This window comes from Bidens hawaiensis, unplaced genomic scaffold, assembly GCF_021521415.1.
Source record: "Bidens hawaiensis isolate Kalapana, Puna unplaced genomic scaffold, B.hawaiensis_p1.1 tig00037641_1, whole genome shotgun sequence".
NCBI lineage: Eukaryota > Viridiplantae > Streptophyta > Magnoliopsida > Asterales > Asteraceae > Bidens > Bidens hawaiensis.
The window spans coordinates 141,645-168,919 of NW_027496577.1; the positions used below are offsets into that span (position 1 = coordinate 141,645).

Here is a 27,275-nt window from a genome sequence, read left to right on the forward strand (position 1 = left end):
CAAGAGATGAATACTGCATAATATGATCTGATCTGATCCAAGGGCAAATAAGTAAAAACTGCACAATATGCACAAAAAGATGAATGAGTCATCTGCACAAACATCCATCTGCCAAACCATTAAATTATGTAAAATCTGATCCAAGGGCAAATATGTCCAAACCCTTAAAATAAGTAACATCTGATCCATCTGCAGTTCTACACAACCATTACCAACAACCATAAATGCAAACAACAACCAAGTTAAATAATGAACAACCATATTAAAAGCTACTTGTCATTTAACAACTACTAAACATTAATCAACCATATTAAAGTCAACAACTTAAAGCAACATTAGTCCAGACAACAACTTAATACATCCATACCATGAAAAACTTGAAAAAAAGTCTAACAACTTAAAAATATCCATACCATAAAGTCATAAAAACTACAAAAACAGTCAAACAGTAGGCACATTAATCAGCAAGATTTTTCATGCATGATCTCTTGTTGTGACCCTTTTGACCACATGTCCCACAAGTGTTTGATCCTTTTGGCTTTGTCTTTCTCACTGCCTTCACTTTCTGACCTTCACCCTCCACAGCCTTTCCCTTACCCTTTGCATCAACCTTTCCCTTGCCCTTTGCATCAACCTTTGACTTTTTCCTTGAACCACCATCTTCCCTTTCCACTGCTGACTTTTTCCTTGATTTCTTTGGCCTTCCAGTTTGCTTTTTTGAATTTAGGAGCTGTGATCTGGATTGGGACTTGTGATGTGGGCCACATACTCATACCATTGATGGGATACACCTTGTAGCTATACACTGCCTTCCACCTATCCATTGTGTAAATTGGTTTGACAAATGTTTCTGGCCTGCCAACAGATCTGTCATGTGCACCCTTCACCCAAATACATGCCACCACATGTCTACAAGGTATCCCAGTTATCTCCCATCTCCTACATGCACATGTACTTGTGGTCATGTTCACTACACACTGATCACCATATGGACCTGTTACCTGATAATGATCCTCACCATTCCAATGCACAGAGTACCTATCATCCAAATATGTAAACCATTCACATCATTTACAAGACAAGTAAATATTCACATACAACTCACCTGCTTACTTCCTTCTTCACTGACTCCATAATTTGTGTAGCATATGGTGTTAGTAACCCTGATGACCTATCAATTACCTTCAACACAGTAACAATCTTCCTCATCACATATTCTCTGATGTATTCCAGCAATGTGATAATAGGCTTGTCCCTTCCATCTACCAGCTTTGAATTGAAACATTCACACATGTTGTTGGTCAACACATCAGACATTGCTCTACCTATTATAACAAAACACAACAGATAAAGGACAAAACTTGAAAGTTATGAGAGAATAAAGGATACAAAATTAAAAACTTACCAGAGAAGTGTGACCTTGACCATGTTTCTGGTGGGATCTTAGATACCCAAAGATGACACCTTTTGTTCAAGTTTTTTAGGTTGTTCATCTCTCTCTTATAGTGTGTAGGTGATGTACATCTAGCCAGCTTCCAAAGAGCATCCCTTAAAAGCTTTCCTTTGAAGAGTGATCTTAGGTTATCTTCAATGTGCTCACACAAAACCTATGCTCTGCAGAAGGAAACAACTTATCTACAGCCTGTATAAGACCCTTTTGCCTGTCACTCATAAAGGTAAACTTGGATCTGTTGTTTATATCCAAGTCATCACCAAGGCATTCCAAGAACCATTCCCAAGAGTTCAATGTTTCAGCTTCAACTACAACATATGCAACAGGGTAGTATCCATTGTTTGGATCTAGAGCAACTGCTGTTAAAAGTTGACCAGGCCAAGCACTTTTAAGGAAAGCCCCATCCAGTCCCAACAGATCCCTACCTATTGCTTTGAACCCCTTTTTCAAGGACCCCAAACAGATGTATATCCTCTTAAATTGTCTTGTCTCAGATGTTGGATCTGAGCATTCTTCTAATTCAAGCTTCACTGTTGTATCTGGATTAGTCCTCTTCAACTCTTCAATATAATCCCTCAATAACCCATATTGGCCTCTGAAATTTCCAATTATATGTTCCCTGGCCAACATCTTTGCCCTATAAGCTTTCATCTCAGACACACCAACTTCAAACCTCCTTTGAAACCTTTCTTTGATGGATTTAACTTTCAGCTTTGGGTCATCTTGAAGATCAGTAACCAAATGGTTTGAGAGGAACCCGGCTGTGCAAGCATAAATTTCCCTAGATTGAAGGCATTTATGTTCATTTATCAACCTTGTAATTTTCCATGAAGCTGTTCTCTTTTGGTATGACAACAACAGTACCCAAGGGCATCTAATAACAAGTGGGTCTTTCCTTTTTCCCCTACCCCCAATACTTTTCTGGACTGGTCCCTCATCTTTATTAGCACTGCTAGATCCAACCCCCTGCATGTGGGACCCATCTTTCATATCTCCTTCACACACAGCCCTCACCCTTACCAAATCATCTTTTTTTATCCTAATTTGTCTTCTTGTTTCAACTGCATGTGCCTTGATCATATCATTCACCTCTGCTTTTGTACCAAAAACTTGTCCCACATGGAAAAGATAATCCATGTCCCCCTCATTTCTTTGTTTCTCATTATACATCCTATCATTATCCAACATCACATCATCCATTTCTATGTCCAAACCCTCTAAACTACAATTTGCATCCTGCTGTTCAACTTCAAAATCAGTATGCAGTCTGAAATCCCTCATATCTACATCTACATCATGTGTTTCACCATCTTCATAGTTGAAGTCACTATCTGAATCACTTTCTGAATCTTCATCACCATCCCTAGTTTTCTTAACATTTTTAGATTTCTTTTTGTTCTTAGATTTCTTCACATTCTTTGGTTTCTTAACTGGACAACCCTCTAGATGTTCATCATCATCAGAACTCTCATCTCTCATTTCATAGTTAGAATCCCTACTATCATCAGTTCCACTTTCATCTGAACTTGAAGACTCATCTCCACTTTCTTCATCTGAAATTGAAGAATCTTCACTATCTCCATCCCCACCTCCATCCCCACCTCCATTGTAATCCATATCCACCTCATTTGTAGGCTGCACACCATATCAACCTCCATCCCCACCTCCATCTACATCACCATTGTAATCAATCTCCACCTCATTTGTAGGTTGCACACCAAAAGCATCCTCTCCAAACATAGGGTCAAATTCTGGATCCTCATGACATATATCAATATGGTCTTGTTGTTCAACAACACCAACATTATTCTCTTCTTGAACATTCACATTTGCATCCTGTTTGTCTTGTTCCACAACTACCTTTTGAACAACAACCTCGTTTGTGCTATCTTGCCATTCCAACAACAACCTTTTCTTAACTGAGTTTGCTTTATCTAGTACGACCTCACTTGCAAGAAACTCCTCATCTGTTATCTCTTCAATGGTAAACTTTGAGGGTGAGCAGAAGTATGTGTGTACAGAGGTGAACTCATGCTCAACATACACATTCATTAACTGATTAAAAGCTCCAATATACTTAGCAAATCCCCTAACATCATCATCACTTCCCAAAGCTCTAAGCCACCAATCCAATTCTGAACCCGGTACTACATAATGGTAGAATCTAACCTTATCTGTAGGATAGGATAACTCAAGCAAGATTCGATCAAGCTCGTGAACTGAAAACTTGTCAATATCTAGCATGTCAACAAAATGGACAACGGCTCTGTTATAAACCCGTCCAGGAAATTTGGTGAAACTGCCACCATGGTGCAGCTTGATCGTGAACAAATGTGGATTATTTACTACACAAACAAGATTAAGCAGCTGTTAGTTAAATAAACCCAATTATAAACCCTAAAATTATAAACCCTAAAGTTTTAACTTACCATAAAACGCATCAGCATTTGATTGTTCATCAGCTTCACGAATGTAGAATCGAGGAGGAGGAGGATCATCCATCTTACGTTTTTAAGTTTTGAGAATGATGTGCAATTTAAGGTATTAACTGTCGGGTTGTTGAGTCGAGTCGGATATGAGGGTTTTTAATCGCCGGGAATTGAATCGATTGAAAGGGAGGGGGAAGACTGATAAAGGGGGGTTTAGTTGCAGAGATATATGAAAGGACAAAACTACCCTCACATGCGCCTCACGTGATGGGATTTAACTGACTTTTTCTAAACCAGTTAGCGTAAAGGACAAAACTTGTAGGAAAAAAAAGTTTAAAGTACACCGCCTGCAAGGAAACTAAAAAAAAGGACACGAACCGTAATTCATCTTATTTTAAAGGACAAAATTTGTAATTGGGTCTAATAATTTTTAACAACTCAGCACCCATGTCATCATCCACATCAAACACTTGCCACCTAAGCAGCCATGTCATTAAAAAACAAACGAAATCTAACCTCGTTAGTGAAAAGCTCATTAATCAGCCAATAGTTTGAAACTTGGGACTGTTGTGGTATATTTTTAAAGTTTGGCTTATCGTCAGCCAACGGAGCAAAGTTTGGCTTAATAAAATCCAATATTCCTTTCTTAACCCTCAAGTACTTCAAAAATTGTTCATGTGTGACTACAATAGTATATATAGTTGTTTTCTACAGAAAATAAGTAAAATTTAACCATTTTATTCAAAGACAAATACTTGTTACCGAGTCACTAAGATTTATATGTATTCACTAAGACTTGTGATCACATGTAATCATATGGCAAAGCAATAGATTCCTCCATATTTAGTACACTAAGATTTATATGTATTCAATAAGATTTGTATTTCCAACCTAGATTGTTGCCAAAACCTATTTTCAAAACACATGAACCCTAGACATATCCATGTTTAAATTACCAACTGAAACATAATAACTGAATGATTCTAACACACTATTTCAGTTCCTACAAAGATACAACAAAAAAAAGTAGAAAATCTAACAATGTAAGTCAAACAATATGTAGGATCCAAGTCAAAAAGAGGGCAAAATCGACAAATTACATTCGAATTCACATCTTCAACCGCGTTATGGAGACGAAAGCCAATGGTTAGGTGCCACATAAGTATAACCATGAAAATGCTCACCGGATGTCGGTGTAGGAGCTGGTGAGTCATCTAAAGGCATTGCAGTCCAACATTTATCAAAATTTTCAGTACAATCTTCACCACTCACATCTGGTTTAAACTTTGTTTGCAATTCTCTAGACTCTAATTTCTTCCAGTTTATTGTTTTAAACCACTTATGGTTTTTGATATAATCACCACCCCCGGGCCCACTTCCAAGCCTTAATGACGGGTCTTTTTGCAACAGCTGAAGATAAATAAACAGACAAAGTTGAATCAGTTATAGTGATTAACAATTTAAAATGTATAATAGAAGCTTAATCATGGATAGGTGAACTTACCCCTTTAAGCAAAGAGTGAGCTTCACCACTTAACCGCGGTAACAGCTTCACCTTTTCATTTATTATCTTCTCCTGAAGTTTCTTTCTGTTGGAATGTGTGAATGGTGGCTGAAAATAGTAATTAAAAGACATGAAATTAGAATTCAGCTGGTAAAATAGACAGGCCGGGCTGGATAACTGGTCAACGGGCAACACAGGTAGTTTTTGTAGCAATCAAAACGGGTCCGGGTTGGGTTGACCCAAAACCCTTAAATAATCAGTCCTACAAGTAGCGGGGTAAACGAGCTGAGCCCAGGCTCGAGCTCGGCTTGTTTCGAGCATTGGAATTAATTTTATATTTTTAATTAATGTTAATTTTTATTGAAACTTTATTTAGTTATTTTTATAATAACTTTATGTGTAATAATAATTATGAAATAAAAGATATATATAAAAATAATAGGCTATCCTAGGCATAGTGAAGCTTGTGCTCGTTTATAAACATGCTTATTTTTAGGCTTGTTTAAACTCGGCTCAACTCGAGCTGTTAGCGAGCTGATCTCAAGTAGCGCAAAAGTAGCTTGGCTCGTTTACACCGCTACTTACAAGATATATATTATTTGGTCGACTTTTGACCCGCTTCTTTTCATCTACTATTTTTAACTGATTGACCCGTTAGACAAAAAATAGCCCAAATCAACCCATGGGTGTGAAATAGCCACTTCTAGATGTAACCACAGAAAAAAATAGATTTATACCTTCCCAGTTAGCATTTCATACAAGAGTATTCCTACACTCCACCAATCTGCATTTTTATTATGACCTTTAGCCAATAAAATCTCGGGAGCCATGTATTCCGTGGTCCCACACATCGAATTTGATCGGCTTGATTCATCAATTTCCTTTGCTAGACCAAAATCAGTTAGCATAACCTGTTGATTAACCAATCAAATACCTAATTTAACAAACATAGCAAAGACAACAACTATTTCAACAATAAATAATTTATAGATTTGCTAATTACATGTCCATCAGCATCCATGAGTATGTTTTCAGGTTTAAGATCCCGATGCACGATCCCTCTCTCATGAAGATGTGAAACCGCAGATACAATCTCAGCAGTATAAACCCTCGCTTGATCCTCACTATCCAACACACCCAAAAACATAAATCATTAAATCTAATCATCATTACTTAGCACACAAACTTATATAAATGACAAGGTATTGTAAGTGGCAGAATAGCCCTGCAACAAGTGTTGTAAAACTCACTAAGAACCAGTCGGGCGCTGGGGTAGGGACTAGCGATTAATCGAATTGGAATTTATAAGTATCTTTTCAAATATCCATATATATACCAAATCATATATATATAACTTTCAATTTTGACCAAACAACAACTAATTGGCGACTAGTCTGTGGGGGTACCGACTAGCAATTAATCGGCGCCTAGGCGAGATTTTTACAACCATGCCTGCTGCCATGATCCACTCATATTCAACCATGCCTTGCTTAGATTCGTCATTTATACAACTTAAATAAATAAACTAATCACCATAAATCATAAACAAGTTAATGAACATGTATGTACCTGAAGATCCCTTGCCTGTATAAGTGAAAGAAAAGATGACCTCCATTGATAAAATCCAAAATCAAATAAAGCTTGGATTTTGTCTGTAACAAATATCAAAGATCAACACTTTTTAACTAAATTCATCATAATAATAATAAGTTAATACCAAGAGTGATAAAAATTAGACCTGAAACGAATAGCGAAGCTGGACGATAAAAGGATGAACAACTTTAGTAAGTATATCCCTTTCGGCCTTCATATAATCGACATGGTTATTCTTAATAATAGTATCCTTCCTCATGACCTTCATAGCAAGTATCCCATCCCCAATATTAATAACCCCCTCACACTCACCATTAATTACAGTTTTACCCTTCCTCACCTGAAACACCTTCCCAAAAGACCCTTTACCAATAACCCTCATAATCTCAAAATCCCCAGGCCCAATTTTATAACCACACACTTTCTTCCCATTTTGCCCTTCATCAAACTTTTTAATTAATAAGCCCTCATCGTCTTCATCGGATTCGTCAAAATGATGGTGAAATGGAAGAGACGATGAGAGAGTGTAACGAGGAGATGGGCCGATGAAAGAGTGGGACCGGTTGTGGGTCGAATATATTATTATTAGGGTTAGGGTTTGTTGTTGAAGGAGAATTGTGGCCGAATACGTCGTTGAAATCGAAGTCTTGGTCGGTGGTGGTTGTTGTTGATGGGATTGTGAGGGTGCTTGCTAGCATTGAGTGTAAGGTCTTTTTGTGGTGGATAGTGGATGACATGTTGTGGGTCCTGCCGAGAAGTGATGATTCAAGGCGGGTGTTGAAGGTTACATTTTTATGAAGAAGGAAGGAGATGTGTTGCAGATCTGAAAGAAAGCTCGTGGTTTACGGGGGAGATGATGTTGGGTTTGTCAAGTTGATGCTTGATTTCGAGTATTATTATTAAATTAAATTAAATGAATTGAAAATGTTGTGGGGATAGAGAAAACTAATAATAATTTGTGTGATAGTTATGGTCCATGGAATGGCGTGGATGAATTTGGGACTAGGACTATAGAAGGATGGTTACAGGTTATGACGATTTATTTTTATGGATACGTGTTGTAGTGTTGTAAACTGATCTAATGATTTCCAATAGAAGTTTTTATTATGTGTGAGTGTTTATATGAGTTTGGCTCAACCCAGTATGTTTATCTCAAAACCTGAATAATTCGATTTTATTTGGATCGGTTTTTAAGTCAATTTACTTTGACCTTAAATCAAAAATTCGAGAAAATTGTTCGAAGAACACCATAGTTTGTTAGCCCCAATTTTTATAACTATGTCTAATGTTAAGTAAAAGAACAAAAAAGGACAAAGAAATGTAAATAAAAGAAAGAAACAATTAGAGCCAACAAATTATCTCGCGTTGGGAGCTCAAGTCCGAGGTTTTGGGCTGTATATGGAGCGTGGATGGGGCTGGGTCCCTCAACCATGGTTGTGTTTAATTTCAAAAAATAAATAATGATATGCATATATTATTAAAACACGCGCTCACTTTCACTTAAATACACATGTTCATCTTAAACCATTTCACTCTGAAACTCAACATACACACGGCTTGCATATAAAACTACTTTGTAACAAATATTTCAACCGCTTCAAATTCCATTTTTTTAGTAGCGAGGGAAGCATTTATTTCCAAGACTCCAAACGCTAAATAGACACAAATCGAAAATACAATGTTATGCTAGAAGGATTGTTAAACTTCCAAGTCTATGCTATGTCACCTAAGTTTAGCAACTAGATTACTTTATATTATTTTAATTATACATAAAACATTATGGTATACATGTAACACTTAATATTGCAGTTATTTTTATCCAAATACATGACAAATTCGGTAAAGCTTTAGAACTCACCTTAAGTTGTTCGTTTGTTAAGTTATATATACTTTTTACTCTTCATTTATTAACAAACAAATCAAAACTAACATTTCATACATAAACCGACCCAAATCATAATCACAGAGCCAAATACCACAACTGAAGGTAACACGTAATCTTAACTGCTGTCTTAGCACATTTTATACGAAAACCGATCCAAAACATTATACGCAAGAGCTAACATGTATGAGTTCATTTTCATAGAATATCAAGAAAAATGGATAGAAATATGGAATACATAAAATACAAAAAACCCTAATAAAGTGTCAACCAAAATTTTCAAGAAAAACAACTCCCACACAATGTCTGTTGTCAATTTCAAATCACAAATTACAACACTTGTACCCCACCCCATCTCTATAATCTCATAAAAACCGGTGTCATAAAAAAGACTTGTTTCGATCATATATCTATGATACATAAACTATATTTAAATAAGTGGCCACAATGCTTCTAAAACAATCTCTTGAACCATACGACCGTGTCTACAAACCTCTTCAATCGGACTTATCAAACCTTCGATATCTACATCCGATGTTGCATCCGACAACGCCAGTAAAGTCACACTATGTTTAGCCCACTCGAGAGCTTTAACCCCATATGCCTGTGATAACGCCAACATGGCATATGACACCTGTCAAGAACGTTCAACGACTCAGTGGGTCTCAATCCGTCTCATCATAACTAAACATACTAACAAACCAACTTAAGGAATAATGTCGACCCCGAAAAACAAGCCTGACCCATGAGTTAATAACGCTGGTTTAAATGTGACTTATCCAATTAAGGGATTCTTGAATCTTGCTTTTTTTATAGGAATAAATGGAAGAAACCGGATTGACATTAGCACGATCTAATCCATTCTCAGAAATCAATCCTGAACCCGGAAGATCGTTCCTTTTTCGTCCCAAATTTGTCTATGAAGAGTGGAATTAATTGTATTAGTATCTATAATTGATTTCTTTTGTGTAATACTAATCGATAAGGCCGCATTGGTAAGTGCTACAAGATCTCGTGCATTGGAACCCATGGTTGGGGAAAAAGATGATGATTAAACAAATACGTTTATCTCCTACTAGTTAGTTATTTGATTTGTGTTCAAATAGTTTGTTTGGCTAGCAAGCTTGGTTGGTATATATAGATGATTCGAGTCATGAATTCATCAAATGAATTGTAATCAGTTTTGAAATATTTTCTTATTAATAAACGAGAGTTATTCGTTTTGTCCGTATTTTATAACCGTTTATGGCTTGAAACTAAAGCAATGATAATGAGGGTAAAGTTAAATACAAAAGGAGACAAAAATGAGAAGTGTAAGAAGGATTTGGGACCACACAAAAAACTCCTTAAAAATAAATTCAAAAAATAATAAAAAAAATGATAACTCACAATATAAATAATAAACGAAAAAATTTTAAAAATTAAAATGTTTCCGCCATCATTCTCGTTCCAAAGAAAATAAAAAAAAATGATGAAAAAAATGACGAAAAGACGCAATGACAAAAATGAACAAAAGACACAATTATAACTAAAAAAAGACACAATAGCTCGTAAAATATAACACAATGTCGAACAAAATATAACACAATGTTGAGTAATATAAAACAATATAAAGAAAAAACGACACAATGTCAAGAAAAAAAACACAATCAATGACGAAAACAAACCTAAAACACAATGATAAACAAAAGACACAACGACTTTTTTCACTCACCATTGTTTTTTTTTTTTTTTTTTTGAGAACGAGAAAGACGGTGAAAATATTTTTTGTGTTTAGACTTTTTTCGTTTTTTTTATTAAATTTTGAGTTATGATTTTTTATTAATTTTTTAGAGGTTTTTTTGTGTGGCTAGAAATCATTCTCATCCTTCTCATTTTTTTCCCCTTTGTAGAATAACTTAACTCATGATAATGGTATGTGGTTAATGTTGTTATATGTACATGGTATTCATGTGTAGATCTCTTTTGATTTGGTACTTATAGTAATGCCAAAGATATATCAGCCGTGATTCCCGTGAAGGTGGCGGCGAATATCAAGTGGAGTTCACAAATATGGTTTTGGAGAAAACGTTAGAAAAAATTAAGTTCGTGTATTATTGAGTGACTGTCGTGTAGGTGAGCTCCATTCGTGAAATTACAAGGTTGGTTTAATTTTAATATAAAGGTTGTGATGAACATAAACCTTTTGGAGAATAGTAAAAAGCTAGTATATCGTTTTTGAAGAAAAGGAAAACCGTGGGTTACACAAGTGGTTTTGAGATATTTAAACACACATATATACACAAAACACTTTATTCTCTGAGATATTTGTTGTGGGATGATAAAGATACCGTGTCTGTGTCGATATCAAAAGTACTCGTACCCAAATTCAGTTAAAAATGGTACCGAGTACCATACCAAATTTCATGTATGTATATTTAGGTTCCATTTTGTCTTTTTTTACATTTCCACCGAACTTGGTGTAGTAACAAATAAGTTAAAACAGTTCGGGCACCGGTACGTGACAGGTCCCAAATTGGCTAACTTGGTTTGAGTACAGGTATGTACCGGCATTCAACAAGCTAAAATACCAAAACCATAATACCAAAACCAAAAAATAACCAATAAACAATAATATCAAAGTAAACCATAATATCAAACGAATACTGACTATTGAAATACCCGTCTCCAAACGAGTGCGAGCATCAAAATACCCATTTGAAGATAGTAAATACGCACGGGATGGACTTCCCAATAAAACTCTACATTTCCCAAACGGGTACCGAGTATCGAAATACATGTATCCATACCCATAAATACCATATACCGAATTCCAAAATTCTTAGCACCGATACTGGTACCCAATATGTAGGTACATGTACGAGTACAGAACATGTATTGTATTCGGGGGGGGGGGGGATACTTGTTATGGTTCGTAGATGTTTAATTTACCTGCTAAAATCACTTACAAAAGAGTGGGTACTTGGTTGAGTGTTTTTTACATTTTGTAAGTGCTAGAGATTAGTTTTTTTTTTTTGAGATTTTACTTTCATGGTTTGGATGTATTTTGAAAAAGAAACATTTAGGTCTTCGTCAGTGACGGATCCAGGAAACTTTTTTTCATGGTCAGAAATTTTTTGGGTTGCTACTTAGTTATATAAAAATCGGTCCCGTTTGGTCATTTAGGTCGTGTCAAATAGATATATAATTCTTTTCGTAACGGTTCAATCGTTCGGTCAAATCCACATTATCAAAAAGTTACTAACATATAAATTAAAAAAGAGAACTAAGTATATAAAAGAAATCAAGAAAATATACACTAGGATGGCTAGTTAGCTACTCGTATTTGAGATGCTTTGACGAAATAATGAATACCTTTTTAAATACATATTAGAAAGTAAAAAGCAAAAAAAAATGAGTTAAAAGTCTTATGAGCCTACAATGACAAGTCTTAATCAAGTTACTGGCTTACTGCCCACTCTATTCAACAACAAAAATTTTTTAAAAAAGTCATATATCAATACCAATTTAAAACTATTCTTTTAATCTGTTTACTTCTAGTACGCCCGTCTCCTCTCCATTCTCTAATGGTATGTAAAGTTTCGGGAACATGCGACTCTAGCTTCCATTAACCAACTTTTAAGGGTTGGTGTTGAAAATCAACAGGAGTCAGCCAGGATCTTGTTGTATATATACCAAATGAAACAAAAATTTCATGGGTTATTGCCGACACGTACCTAGGCCGTAAGTATGCCACTGGTCTTTGTTAATCCATCTTTATAAATTATCTACCGCTTCTTAACAAAAGGTTTTTTTTATCCTAACTGCTATATATCATATTAAATTTCAAGATTATTTTCATATGGATCCTTTAATGGGTTTTGTTTTGTAAAGTTTTTTTGACAACATGTCTAAACTAGCTTCATTTACAAATGATTTTTAAATTCATGTTAACACCCAACCTAATAATGTATAGGTAACATCCCAATTTAAACAAGCCCAAAAAAATAAACTTAAGATAACTATGGTGTTGTACTCTAAATAATAAAAATAAACACATAACGTAATAAACATAATATAATAGGTATTTTCCTTAAAAACCACTATAAATGAAGTCAAAACATTAATAATCTTAAGATAACCTTTCGATCGGACCAATATCTGATGGATTAGTACTAATACATAATCCATATAAACTAACATTAGTAAGTCCAAGATGGCCCATTAGGGTTAGACCCGTCATTTACCTATAAATAGAAGGTTTTTTCCTCAACATATTTAGGTTGTCTCATACCATAAAATTCTCTTTACACACTATCACGTTCACACACACACACAAGTGGTGAACTGAATATTGGTTTAGAGGGTGATCCAGAGTTGTGTTGTGAGCATAGCTATTCAATTTAGCAACTAGATTACTCCCCTCCCAAGTCTATGGTGTGTTGCCAAAGTTTAGCAACTAGATTACTATACTTTATCACAACACTATCATGTAACAAAATCGAAAGTATTAGAGCATCAACCCAAATTGTCAAGAAAACAACCCCAACACTATGTCTCGTGTAAATCTCATTCATGAATCCCAACACTGTCTAGAACTGCCCTGGACAGACCCGCCATCAAGTCCAGAGCCAAAAAAAGAAATGTAAATAACAAAAAGAAACAATTAAAGCTTAGGGTCTTAGAGCATCTCATTCACTCAGTCCATAGCCAACGTGGAGCTAGGCGGACAAGAACCATCAAAACATTGCGTGTTGGGAGCTCAGGTACGAGGTTTTGGGCTGTATATGAAGTGTGGATGGGGGTGGTTCCCTCAACCCTGGTTGTGTTTACTTTTAGAAACACAATAATATTCAAAAATATTATTAAAACATATGGTCACTCTCATTCAAACCATTTCACTTTCATACTGCATACACGCGCTCATCTCAAACCATTCCACTCTGAAACTCAATACACACATTCAATCCCATATATGGGTGGGGCTATCCATTTCCAGTTGTCGATCGCTTACATCTTGCAAGCGGACACATCCAGTTGTAAATGTATGTCGTGAAAGCCATCCCCCATTTTTGAACTCGTACACCCTCCAAACCCATCACTTCCCCTTGTTGAACATGTATGCCCTACAAACCTATAGCATCCCTAAAATTTCATACCAATTTTGGCATTGAAGAAGTTGAGGGACTAGTTAGTCATTTAGTTAAAATAAAAATATAAAATGCTCAAGAAACGACATGTGGTTGTTGACTAATCGGTATGGAATGCCGCGTACCGAATGACACGTATCCTCACGAAGCGGCATGTGGATGATGACTAATCAACATGGAATGTCACGTGTCAACACATAATCACACTAGTCATCACAGGAACGACACATGTTGAATTCTAGTAACACCTGGTGCTTATACATTAAGTTTCCTAACATTATAAATAGAAGACTTATAATTCATTTTCATTCATCCCAAACTTGAATCTCTATACCCTCATAAAAATTCGAGCCCTACAATAACTCAACAAGTTACACCAACACCGTACGTGTAATCGAAGTGCTACTCGCTCATCCTTATGTCGGAGTTATGTATAAGTAATTTCAATACATAGCTTAGACCATAGTCGAATGTATAGCCTAAGATTACAAGAGCTCATCATATCAATTAATCTCTAATTGTACTCCGTAACTCGGTCTCTCTGTAAATTGAACTCAGTTTCACGCCCACGTTCGGGCCTATCACGCCATGAACCGCCACGCCCACGCCCTGAACCGCCACGCCTATGCCCCGGAACCGACGTCACTTCCGGAACTACCTACATATTAAATAAGGTTGAAGATTATTTTTTAAAGACTTTCAATAATAAAAACAAGTATAAGGTGTCTGGTTCATCAGTATTTAGCGATTCGTTTTGTGTTTCAGTTTCTTTAATGTTGCTGATGGTTTCACATTATTATATTTTTTTTGCAGTCTTGATTCAATATGGGAGATGTTACCGTTGTTAGATAGCAGCTTAGTGTTTCTGGTCGGGCTCATGTGCTATCTGAGGGGTCGTTTATTTTGTGGGCTATTGACAAAGCATCAATGTGAAGGACATGTCTTCTTTGCTTGAAAATTTGCTAGGCTGCGAAAGACATGTCTTCTTTGCTTGAAAATTTGCTAGGCTGCGACGTTGTGTTGCACGCCACAAGGTATCACATTTGTTTTTCCCCTTTTTATGACATTTTTATTTATCTTTTACGTGTAATAATTTTTTTTATTATTTTGAAGATGTGTTGAAAGATATGTGGGTGAGTGTTTTAAAGATAATGGACAAGAACATTTTATGGTCAGCTTTGATGACTTATGTGGCAAAGGTGGTTCTGAAGATCCACTTCTTTGCATTCTTGGATTGTTGAAAAAGCCTAAGTACAAGTCGTAGATCATTGCGACCGCTAGAAACAGTTTTATCACTCGAATTCATAATGTATGTATATTCACCGTTTACAAGAATGCTATCAGTCATAATTCAACTTTATTAACAACGTTTTTTTTTTACTTTAGGGAACGACAGCTATGATCATTAATACAATGAAGAAGGGAAGGTTGACTTTGGACCTTACTAAGGATCAGGAATCGTAGATTAATGTTGATTTATGTAATTATGTCAAAACATATATTTGAGTTAAAACCCCCCGAAATAGTTTTATATTTGATTTAACCTTGCAAATTTATATGTTTTGACATAATTACATAAATCAACATTAATCTATGATTCCAATATTCTTAAATGCCAAACTCTCGTAATCAATTTCTCTCTCTCTCTCTCTCTATAAGAGTAATTACCATTTACAGTTTCTACTATTTAGTGTCAACCAAGTTCTAGACTGAACTCGATTCGTAATCAATACTTTCGAACTTAAGTTTACTCCAGTCGGTTAACCACAAAACGAATCGCTAAATACTAACATAATAACCAATTCTATCAATCACATGAACATAAATAATCACTAGATTTCAAACACCAATAGAAAAAGAAGTTAACCTAAATCCTATTGCAAATTAAATGAATAATATCAATCACATGAACATAAATTATCACTAGATTTCAAACACAAATAGAAACAAAAGTTAAGCTAAACAGAACATAAATAACGATTCATCGGGTATGTCAAACTTGGCACAAAATTCAATTAGCGTATCACAGCTACTTGCTTTGTGGATGCGAAAGGAAGAGAGATGTTGAGTGTGATGTTATAGATCCCTGCCTCTTGGTCGCTATATACAGTTGAAGTTGTCCACCCCCGGCCCCCGGCCGGTCGTTGGGAATATTGTGGCGGTTTGTTGAACCACAATATAATGTGTCATCGAACACGTGGGGAAATATTTTATTTGGCAGAAGTACACTGTTGGTCCTTGACCTTTCGGTATTTGGAAAATCAGGCACTAAATTTTGAGGCTCCTACACTCAAAATCGTTCACCACCGTCCTTCATAATGTAGTGAATATGCTGGCTAAATGAAAATAAATAAAAAATATTTATACTATATATAAGGAGAAAGCAAGGGCAAATTAAAACACTTGGTTGTAAGAGTTTTCAAACAATAATGGATAAGGTAAATGTGTAAAAAATAGTAAATTTGTCTTTTAAACACAATTTATATGGTTAATTTTCAACTCTTTAGAACTAGTATTTTACTCGTCCGGTTGACGGGAATGTCGACGCGGGAATGTGACGCCTGCATTAATGCCACAAGCTAAAGTGATATACATCTTAAATTATTATAACCCTTAACAAATTCAAACAGGATTCATACCATTGTTGTGAGGTGGTCATTAAGAATTTTTTTTCTCGTAATCTAATATGTATTTCAAAGCATAAAAAACGGGATTCCGACCTTTGCCCCATTTTCCTAAATGTTCAGTAACATATTTTCAACAATCATATATAATGCATCAAAATTTAAATATATATATATATATATATATATATATATATATATATATATAATGACAAAAAGTGTTGACATGACACCCTAACCTACCCAACCCGTTTTCACGCATAAAAAGGCCATTTCGACACCAACCAATTTGAACAAATAGATAGCTTTGACTTGATTGTTTACTAAACAAAAATGCTATATAGTTAGAATAAAAGTACAATTCATTTCACTTACGAGTAAAAGGATGACTGGCTTCATTTAAAGAAATACGAAGTAGTAAATTAGAATAATCATAACAGTATTAATAACATTATATTTGCATGAAATGATAACATTTTCTATCACTGCACTAAAAATCAACTAAATTATATCAACTTATAAATACATAAAATAGACTTCACAAACATAGTATATAAAACGTCATGATCCTCGTATTAAAAGATCATATCAACTACTACGGCTAGGCTTAATAACAGTTTCAGCATTCTGCCATGATGTTTCCAACAAAGTCACACATTGACCAACCGAATAATAGGATGTAAGTCCGCTACTAAGATTGCACCTGACCAAAAGTTTTCCTTTTTATGTGTTTTCATGAAGCAATCCAAATGCAAAAAAACACACAAATGAACCTATAACACAAAAATGGCAAACTTATTAGGCGAGAGATGAAAAAAAATGTTTGGTAAAAGATTCGAGTTACATATACACCACGTGACATTCACAGAAACATGTTCGGAAACCGATTAAATGAGTTGAAAGACCCAAAATGTGACTTTTTAAGGCATAAAAACCTCCTAAATTAGTTTATTCAAATATACTACTAATGAAAACTATAAACTTATTAGTCATATTTCACAAATTAATTGTTCATAAAAATTTTTAATAATATAAGAAGAAAGTGTTTGGATTAGGGTCTACCTGGACACGTTCTTTTTGACAAGTACAACAGCTAACATATTTTTCCCCAATGTCAAGTTCCCCATTATTAATTAGAAGACAAGAAAATATTGTTTAGACAATTCACATACATGTAGTGATAGAAAATGTTATCATTCCATGCAAATATAATGTTATTAATACTGTCTAAACATTAAAAAAAATATGCTGGCTAAATGAAAATTAAAAAAATATATATATATATCTATATCTATACTATATATAAAGAGGAAGCAATAATAAATTAAGACACTTGGTTTTAAGAGTTTTTAAACAATAGTGGATAAGGTAAATGTGTAAAAAATAGCAAATTTGTGTTGTAAACACAATTTAAATGGTTATTTCAACTCTTTAGAATATTTACTTTTTTGCAACCTTTAATTTTAGTCTAACTTTTGTCAAATTAAAGAATAATTACAAGTTTACCCTCTCATCTTTAACCATATATTAACCTAAATTTCAATTTTAAATCAAATCCCACCACGATTTTTAAACGGCTATAATTGTTATGTACGATTGTACGTTAATGTTTTTTCAAAGTTTCACCATAAAAACGAGAATTTTATTCACTTTAATTTGAGTATGGTGTTGCAATAGTTTTTCAAAGTTTCACAGTCGATTTTGACGGTCCTATGTTAAACATGTTAGCCCAACCATTAGTAACATTTATTTGACATCTAAACCAAACCAATGACCGGTTTTAAGGGTTTAAACTAAATCATGAACGCCCATAATTGTTACGTGATTACCAGGTCTATGTTCAAATGTCAGTCGCATCGCGCGGGCACCCGTCTAGTTATCTTAAACATACCACCACATCGACACCCTGACACCACCCATCGCAACCCCCAGGCCCCAGCCACCATCAAAGCAACCCCCTCTTCAGTTAAAACCCGCGAACTACGAACACCACTACCAACTCGAACCCAATAAACCCTCACGACGAACTAGATCGACTCGGTAAGACTTAAGATTGTAGCTATTCTAATTGGAAATTAAAACAGGACAAATTCGATAAAACTCTAGAACTCATCTTAAGTTGTTCTTATGTTAAGTTCTATTTGCTTTTTACTCTTGTTTGTTAGCAAACAATCAAAACTATAACATTTCATACACAAACCAATCCGAATCATAATAACTTAAACCACAATTGAAGGTGAGCCGCATAATTTTAACTTCAAAACCACAATCTTAGCACAATATATAAGAAACCGACCCAAACATTTTACGCGAATCTACAAGACACTCGAAAGTCGGCATGTATGGATTCATTTTCATAGAATATGAAGAAAAACATATGGAAATAAGAAATACGCCGCATATAATAAAGCGTCAACCAAAATTTTTTCAAGGAAAACGACTCCAACACAATGTATCCTGTAAACTCAATCACAGATTACATGTTTACAACACTTGTACACCACCCCCATCCCTATAATCCCATAAAAAAATGGAGTCATTAGAAAAAAATGGCATGTTTCTATCATATAACTATGATACAAAGACCATATTCAACTCAAGTGGCCTCAATACTTCTAAAACAATCTCTTGAACCGTACGATTGCGTCTACAAACCTCAGAAAGCTCTTCAATCGGACTTGTCAAACCTTTGATATCTACACCCGATGCAGCATCCGACAACGCCAGCAAAAATCTTGATTTCTCCGTCTCTGTGACTGCAGAAGCCGGAAGCAAAGACACACTTTGTTTAGCCCACTCGAGAGCTTTAACCCCATATGCCCGTGATAGCGCCAGAAGGGCATATGCCACCTGTCAATAACGTATTTTATTAAAAATGAATAACATGTGAAAAAAAGAACCGTGTAAACAAAGTTTTACTGTTTCTAATCTTGAACTTGGTAGAGCCCCGGTTGCAGCAGCAATTAATACTCTAGTAATGGTGGCACCTCGAGGCACAATAACATCGTCCCTTATGGAAATAAATTGATGACCTTGACTAGATTTTCCCAGGTCAAATATGTCAGATAAGAAGCTTAGTATAGAATTTGATGCCTCCCTGCATATGTCAAATACATTTTTAAGTTTTTTTTTTGTAAACCTAGGCATGTAAAAAACTGAAGGAACAGGAATGGGACATGAAGGGGTATGCACCCGCCTTAACATCGAGCGGGGCGGGTCAACCCACAAGATATAGACAAGAGGCTTGAAATCAGGATGTCATGAAGACACAAAGCCAAAACCTATGCGCAAGCGCATGAAACATCTGCGCGTGGCGCATATCACATACGCGCAAGCGCATGAAACATCTGTGAGAATAAAGAGAAGACCTTGCGCATCCCCGGGATAGGCGCATAAAGGCCGCGCGTAAGCGACACACAACAAATGAGACAATAGTCTAATCCAAATCAGGATAAGGACAGCCATGATTGTACTCATCAGGCAACCTTCCAGAAGGTATCTTTTAAGGAATAAAGAATGTGCTGATGTTGACAGCTGCCAATGAAGGGTGGACAGCTCAGCAAAGCCCATGTGCCACCACGTGATGGCACATGGGTCAGGTGAAATACCTTGGTCAGAGAATAATCAATGAAAAAGCACTAGGTGTCCTAAGTACACGTGGCGCAAAGCAATAGGAGGAGGCCAAAAATGCCCTAATTGGGTCTGAGCCCAATCATTGGAAACCTTAATACTATAAATACCACACAACCTCAACAGTGCAAAAGGAGGCAAGAAAATATATTCTAAGTCCTTTACTCATTTTTACATCCTGATTATTTTCTCCTACAATACCTGATTCTCACACCGGAGGGTTACCCCAAAGAGGACCCCTCTGTCCCTTTCTGAGGGGTAAGCTCACGGTGCTGTTCGTTTTGTAGGTGGAAGAACTCGTATCTCGGAAAACCATCGGTGATATAGCACACTCGTACCCGAGGAACGTTGATCGTATACAAGTAAGTAGATACACGCTTCTTCATTTGGCGCCATCACCTGTTACAACGGCAACAAAACTACTATTTCATCAATTTTCTCTTCACCATGGTTTCCGGTGTTCGAAACAATGATCAAGTTCTGGAGGATAATGAGCTTGAGGATGTTAATGAGAGACATCAGGTTCTGAGGGCGCCGCGTGACACTGCGCGCACCACCATCCTTTCAACACAACACCTCATAGTCAAACTGAAACTCCCTCAGACGATCTCACGTTCCAAAATCTGACTGGTGCAAAACAAAAAGGACCAATGGGCCCGGAAGTTGAAACCAATGACCCTAAAGAATGGCTCATAAACGAACAACGGCGTTTAATTGACAAATACAATGAGTTGGTAAAACACAAAAAGTTAGCCGATTTAACACAAAGGCTCGCATTTGATAAACAAACCATTCAGGGAACAACAAAAAAGACGCGCGCGCTGGAAGACGGTTATTCTGTTCACACCGAACAAGCTGATATTAGTGATGAGGAAGAGGTGCACAACATGAAGAAGACGCGAGATACTCATGCAGGAGGTTCACAGCTTCGCGCACACATGCACATAGCACCTGGAGCCAAAGCTGATATGGATTTATACACACCATACAACCCACAAGCGAAAGAGCAAGTGGACGTAACCACACCATATAGGCCAGCCATCTTGGTAAAACATTCAAAATTCGCTGAGCGCATTGCGAAGGCTCCCATTCAACACAAAACCAAGATGCCAAGTGGTTTAGGCAAGTACGATGGTACAACAGATCCAGATGATTTCTTACAAGGTTTTTATAACACTGGAAACTTAGAAAGCTGGACGATGCCAACATGGTGTCACATGTTTGCTCGCTGCCTCACGGGCGCAGCGCGTGTCTGGTTCGAAAGCTTGCCGACAGGACAAATCGATGGGTTCGAAGAGCTATTGGAAAAGTTCCAGGCTCACTTTGTACAGCAGCGCAGACACACGCGCGACCCCGATGACATCATGCACTGCGTACGCAGGAATGATGAAACCATTGAAGACTACATAACTCGTTTCAATCAGGAATCTCTTGCAATTGGAGGCATCACTGAACAACTCTTGCGCGTGGCCTTTATACAAGGTGCGCGCAGTGATCAACTCCGCAGAGCTCTCGTGAGCAGAGAAGGCATGCCAACCACTTGGGCTAAGCTTATGGAAGCATCGCGAGTCTTCGCGCGAAATGAAAAACAAATTGCCCAAGACAGAGCAAGAGATAAAGGGCATCAAACAGAAGCACCACGCAACAATGAAAAGAGACGCAAACAAAACTCCGTATGGTCCAGGTTGCAACAAACCAATTATTCTCCTACAGAAAAGCAAGCGCAACAAAGTTCAACCCAACCCCAAAAAGACATTCTTAATCGCGGAGAAGGTGACAAGAAGGAAGGCGGCAGAGAGCCTAACAGACCTCTACCAAGAATATGGACTCCCATCACCAAAACGCCTTCGCAAGTGTTAAGCATAGAGAATGTCCAGTTTAAAAACACCAGGCCATTACTCCATAAGGGACCACTACAATTTAGTCTAGTTTTATTAAATTTGTAGGCCCGATATAATGATGTTCACGCCTATTTTAATTGGTGTTTATTCCATTATGTTTGCTCATCTGCGTTCAACTATGTGTGTTCGTTTACGTTCGTGAACCCTTCGTTATACCGTTAACAAACAAACATAAATGAACACACTCATTTTCCCAACGAACAAGCATGAACAAGAAACCATGTCCGTTTGATTGTTCATGCTCAAGTGTTTGTTCGCTTAATGTTAAATAAAGTTAATGAGAGAACATCAACGTTAAGTTCGTTTACAAGTCTAAAAAGTACCATATCTTGTTTGTTTGAAATCCTTTTGATCCTCTTTTGAAAGCTCTGAGTAATCCTGTGGATACTGAACTCTGCAACTAACCTATAAGATATAAAAATAGAATCTGGTAATACTTTATAAAATAAATAAAACTAATTAAATACATATTTCCGTTCCAGAATTAAATAACTCACCAGGGATACAAGAGTTTCATATGATGAACGGAAAATTTGCACACGTCTATTTCTCTCGTCTTCGATTAATGATTCATTACCAAGTGATAAATATGATTCTCTGTAATATAATTGAACTATTGTCAAACATTTGGTTTAATAAAACAATTAATGAAAATGAATCACCTTTCTATTAAGCAAATCTGAAGATTGTGCCAGAAATTAAATGCCATGGAAGCAATATCATATTCTGTATGTGCAGCTACTTCTAGAAGCGCGTGTACAATCAAGATTGATTCATTTGAGCCTATACATAATATTAATATTAACTAAAATATTAATATCAATATTTTCAGTAACCAGTGATCAAGTATCATACCAGTTGCAATCAATTCAACATAGGAATCACCCATGTCGGCAAACAAACGAGCAATCGCCTTAACATCTTCCTCATCCTAAACCAAAACTTAATAAAATAAAGCAAAAAAGAAAATCAATCCAATGTCAGTTTAATGAAAATACCTTTGAGGAATCTCTAAGTTGTGGCTTCAGATTCATAACTTGTGGCACAATTACTTGAATTAAAGGCATCTGAACAGAAAACCCATCCAGGTTTCTTGAAGATGTGTAATGTATCAGTTCAGAAATGACTGCAAACAAATAGCACGTGGTTAATAATAATTAGGTTCAATATATAATATTATAAGTTTTTGTTTTACATACCATTCACGGCTGCCTCTGAAAGAACATCAGAAGTTAAGCTAGAGAGAGCTGTTAGCACCAACGGGTGTGTAGCAAGAACAGAAGCAGAGATCCTATAAATAACAAAATAAATAAAATAATTAGCAAACTCAGAACAAAAGGTGAAGATCGTTGTTTAAGTGTTAACTAACACAATTAATCAGCAGTACGGAAAATATACCTATGTCTTAACCGAAGCCAAGATGAAAACGCCTCCAGAGCCTGAATGTAACTTTATGGTTTAAAAAGATTAACAATTGAATAATCTAAATTTCTAAATATCTAGTTTCTAATATGGTGCTAACATATATGAATACATGTGTGGTAATTTACAAGCTAGATGCTTAAACCATGTTGATAAATATTTACATTATACACACAGAAATAAAATAATGTGTAACGTAAGTATTGATTAGCATGGTTTAAGCACATCGTACTGAACATAGACTTAAGAGTATCTCTCGAAAACATTATTTTTTTGTTTTTCACGATGTATAAAGTAATTTTTTAAGCATATAATTTGCATTAAAAATCTATGAATGTGTGTACTAGGCCTAGCAAACTGGGGGGTTCAGGTCACAAGTCAAAACGGGTTCTGACAAATTGAATCCAGGTGAAAACCGGTCGTTTGAAAGAAAAAACATCAATTTGGTTCGGGTCAATATGGGTTCTGAGAATAATGAGTTCGAGTCAAAACGAGTCATTTTAAAAAAGCATCAATTGGTTTCAGGTCAAAACAGGTTCCAGCCAAAACAGAGTGGGTTGAAATTAGTGTATGCATGTATGAATATACGTGCATGTATAATTACAAAATAGAAAAAAGATGAATACGTGTTTTTTAGTAATGCGAGTACAAATGAGATCTCACCTGTTCTTTTAATTCTGGAATATTTAAGCAAGCGGTCAAAATACCGAGTGCAACATCCATTGTAGAGACAAGCTCATCTTCAAATTTCCGGCGTCTGTCAGGACGAGCGGCTATCTTGTAATTAAATACTTCCTAATATTAAATACATGGTAGTTTAATAGCATGTATGACATCAGCTAATACTAAAGACAGTATGTATATAAAAGTGTGAACCTCAGGTAAGACTCTAAGGAGCTCCAAGAAACTTGGAACAATATCCGGGTGCGCACTCATTTCAGCTCTGAGCCAATTCATTATGCCCCCATTGCCCCAATCTTCAGCTGGGACTTGGACAGCCAATGCAGCAACCGCAAGACTAATCTATAAAAACAATGCACCTTATAATTCAATTGTGTGGGGTTGACAGGTTGTATTGTTCAACCTGAACACGACCCATATTTTTATTTGTGCCAAAAACATCAACCGTAACCCTCATACACTTAAAATGGTGTAACCCAACCGCAAGACTAATCTATAAAAACAATGCACCTTATAATTCAATCGTGTCAGGTTGACAGGTTGAATTGTTCAACCCGAACACGACCCATATTTTTATTTGTGCCAAAAACATCAACCGTAACCCTCATACACTTAAAATGGTGTAACCCAAGCACGTTGAGCGGCCCAATTAACCCAAGCATGTTAAACAGGTTGGCGGACGATAACTAAGTTGCAAACGTGTTAATCGAGTTGGTGGGCTGTAAGAACATGGTTAAAAGGGTCAAAACAGGTTAGTGGGTCAACCTGTTTAACTAAACGGGTTAAATAGGTCAGCGTGGACATGACCCATATATATATTTCTGTCAGAAAAAACATCAACCATAACCCCCACACTCTTAAAATCATGTAACCCGAACAAGACCCGTTTAACACACTTTTCTAAACGTGTCAAACAGGAGATAGCCAAGCTGTAAACATGTTAATGAAGTTGGTCGGTTGTATGAAGATGGCTTAAAAGGGTCATGAATGGGTTAGTGGGTCGACCTGTTTACCTAAACAAGTCAACCCAAACACAACCCGTTTCGTACACATGAAACATATGTCAACCCAAAACTTGATTACTTTCGGGTCGTTTACGTGTTGTGTCAGAAATTTCTACCCCTAGTCAGCACACAGTGCATATGCACACGTGCGTTTAAGACGATACCTGTGTTCTAACTTTAGGTGGGCCCTTGTGAAACTTTTTCAATAAGTTCTGCAATTAAAAAGTCAAAACACCAGCTATCAAACAAACTCCTCACATAATTAGAGTAACTGCGAAACTATGTACTCACGTTTAGGGAGTCACGTAGGGGACGGAATGCTTCAGAAGGCAGTTCTTCAAAAGCTCTCTGCACCTGTTACCAAAAAACAAAAAAATTTCTATGAAATTTAGAAGTAAAAATTAAAAGTTTTAAAGCACAAACTTTGAAGAACAACTTCCTTGACTAAAAACTCAAAGACGAATAAAATTACCTTACTTCTCAAAGTTTGTGAGCAAAATATTAACGTCTCCACATTACTACTTGAATCATGAAGCAAATTATCTGAAACCTACACGAAATTGAACAAACGTCAATTAATATAATTTAACTTTAACCGACAACGTTAGAGTCAAATAAGAACAGCTCTAGAATTATTATCAGGCCCACGGAACACATGTCTTAACTGAACACATAAAACTAAAAGTCACAGTCACTCGTGACATCGAATTAACCGAAATCACATAATATCTTGCATAAGAAATAGAACAGAAATGAATACATAAGGAAGTAGTAATAATGTTGTGATAATATAACTGATTAAAACATGTAATAAATATGTAATATAAGTAAAATAAGGAGCTTCTAGCTTCATATATGACTTTGTAACCCTAATTATAATACTCCAGAGTAATTAACCCCAAATTAATCACAATTGGATACAAATTACTAGTGATTGAAGACCTACGCATCGAATTGATAAAATTGAATTAAAAAAAAAGTGAACCTGCCAAGCGACGAGTGTGCGTTGAAAGTTTTGAAGCCAGTGATCGGCTTGAGAGCGAATGGCGTCGTCTGGATGATGATAGAGTGCGTTCAATGCGTCTTTCACAATCTTCTCGTGCGCCATGAATCGAAGGTCTCAAAAAACAACTGAACTGATATATTATACAGGGGCTTTGATTTATGATTTAGTAGTAGTAATAATAATAATTAGAGGATGGGTTGTATGCGTGTATATATAAATAATACTAATCTATGATTTATATTTTGTGATGATGTTTTGGCGCTTTCAAGGGTGCTTTTATGTTCTTGCGATTTGGGGTTCAGTGTATGTATATGCATATGTATATGTAATGTAATCATCAGCCGTCCTATGTATGTATGTATGTATGTATGTTTGATGTTTCTTTGATTACAACCGGTCAATCCACAACTTCAAATTTGCTTCCGGGTCGGGTTCATTTCGCCGTACAAAACAAATTACTTGGGTTAATGATTAATGAAAGCATAAGAATCATATTATTATTGATTTATGTGTTGATTGATATTAGATAATTGATTACAGAAAGATAACCCTATAACCACATATATGAATGATTATATGCTTATACCTTTAGGTTTCACATAAATTGGCATAGGTTTAGAGACTTGTCTAAAACGTGTATTAGTCACTTTCTGATTGATCGGAAGTTCAACTAGATAATTCAAAGAAAGCACATGAACGAACACGTAAATTTGTTATGAAAACTCGTATCAAATATAAGACCAAAGACATTTGTATCATCACAATGCTTCAGTTGACTGGTGTCAGATTACCATCAACAGTTAGATTATTGTATCAACGAAAACTCCTCAACAGAAGACTTTGTAAATGGATACTTAGTTGCCACCGTCAACCCAGTTGTTGATGTTAAGTTATCACTAAGGTGTGGTTACTAGACCATTCTCCACTGGATTTACGATTGATCAGTAGTTGTTAATTGTTGATAATTACAACTGATGATCAATTTACATGCAAATATGAATGAGTATTTGTTAATGC

At 36.0% G+C, this 27,275-nt stretch overlaps 2 protein-coding genes and 1 pseudogene across 3 annotated transcripts; all 3 read right to left on the minus strand.

The window, feature by feature from the left end:
* Nucleotides 1–1,576: 1,576 nt before the first annotated feature.
* Nucleotides 1,577–2,734, minus strand: LOC143589592 (uncharacterized). The gene has a single exon (XM_077070311.1). The coding sequence runs from the start codon at nt 2,732–2,734 to the stop codon at nt 1,577–1,579; it is 1,158 nt and encodes a 385-aa protein (XP_076926426.1).
* Nucleotides 2,735–4,779: 2,045 nt separating this feature from the next.
* Nucleotides 4,780–7,759, minus strand: LOC143589588 (serine/threonine-protein kinase AtPK2/AtPK19-like; annotated as a pseudogene). Its single transcript, XR_013145310.1, has 6 exons — nt 7,125–7,759; nt 6,956–7,038; nt 6,390–6,510; nt 6,124–6,297; nt 5,387–5,494; nt 4,780–5,292 (listed from the first exon to the last, which is right to left on the minus strand). The product of XR_013145310.1 is annotated as a serine/threonine-protein kinase AtPK2/AtPK19-like (transcript).
* Nucleotides 7,760–19,014: 11,255 nt separating this feature from the next.
* On the minus strand, nt 19,015–26,375 carry LOC143589594 (transportin MOS14-like). Its single transcript, XM_077070312.1, has 15 exons — nt 26,238–26,375; nt 25,725–25,802; nt 25,544–25,606; nt 25,417–25,464; nt 24,444–24,590; nt 24,231–24,362; nt 23,544–23,584; nt 23,345–23,436; nt 23,144–23,271; nt 23,001–23,076; nt 22,808–22,928; nt 22,643–22,742; nt 22,469–22,550; nt 19,534–19,769; nt 19,015–19,464 (listed from the first exon to the last, which is right to left on the minus strand). The coding sequence occupies exons 1-15, from the start codon at nt 26,358–26,360 to the stop codon at nt 19,186–19,188; spliced, it is 1,746 nt and encodes a 581-aa protein (XP_076926427.1). The 5' UTR covers nt 26,361–26,375; the 3' UTR covers nt 19,015–19,185.
* Nucleotides 26,376–27,275: the final 900 nt, after the last annotated feature.

What these genes read in the sequence shown, in the direction of transcription:
- LOC143589594 (XM_077070312.1), bottom strand. Translation starts at nt 26,360, where the DNA reads ATGGCGCACGAGAAGATTGTGAAAGACGCATTGAACGCACTCTATCAT. An exon ending in TGGCTTCGGTTAAGACATAG is followed by an intron (nt 23,437 to 23,543) that starts GTATATTTTCCG and finishes TGTTATTTATAG; the next exon opens with GATCTCTGCTTCTGTTCTTG. An exon ending in CAGATTTGCTTAATAGAAAG is followed by an intron (nt 22,743 to 22,807) that starts GTGATTCATTTT and finishes ATTATATTACAG; the next exon opens with AGAATCATATTTATCACTTG.
- LOC143589592 (XM_077070311.1), bottom strand. Translation starts at nt 2,734, where the DNA reads ATGAGGGATTTCAGACTGCATACTGATTTTGAAGTTGAACAGCAGGAT.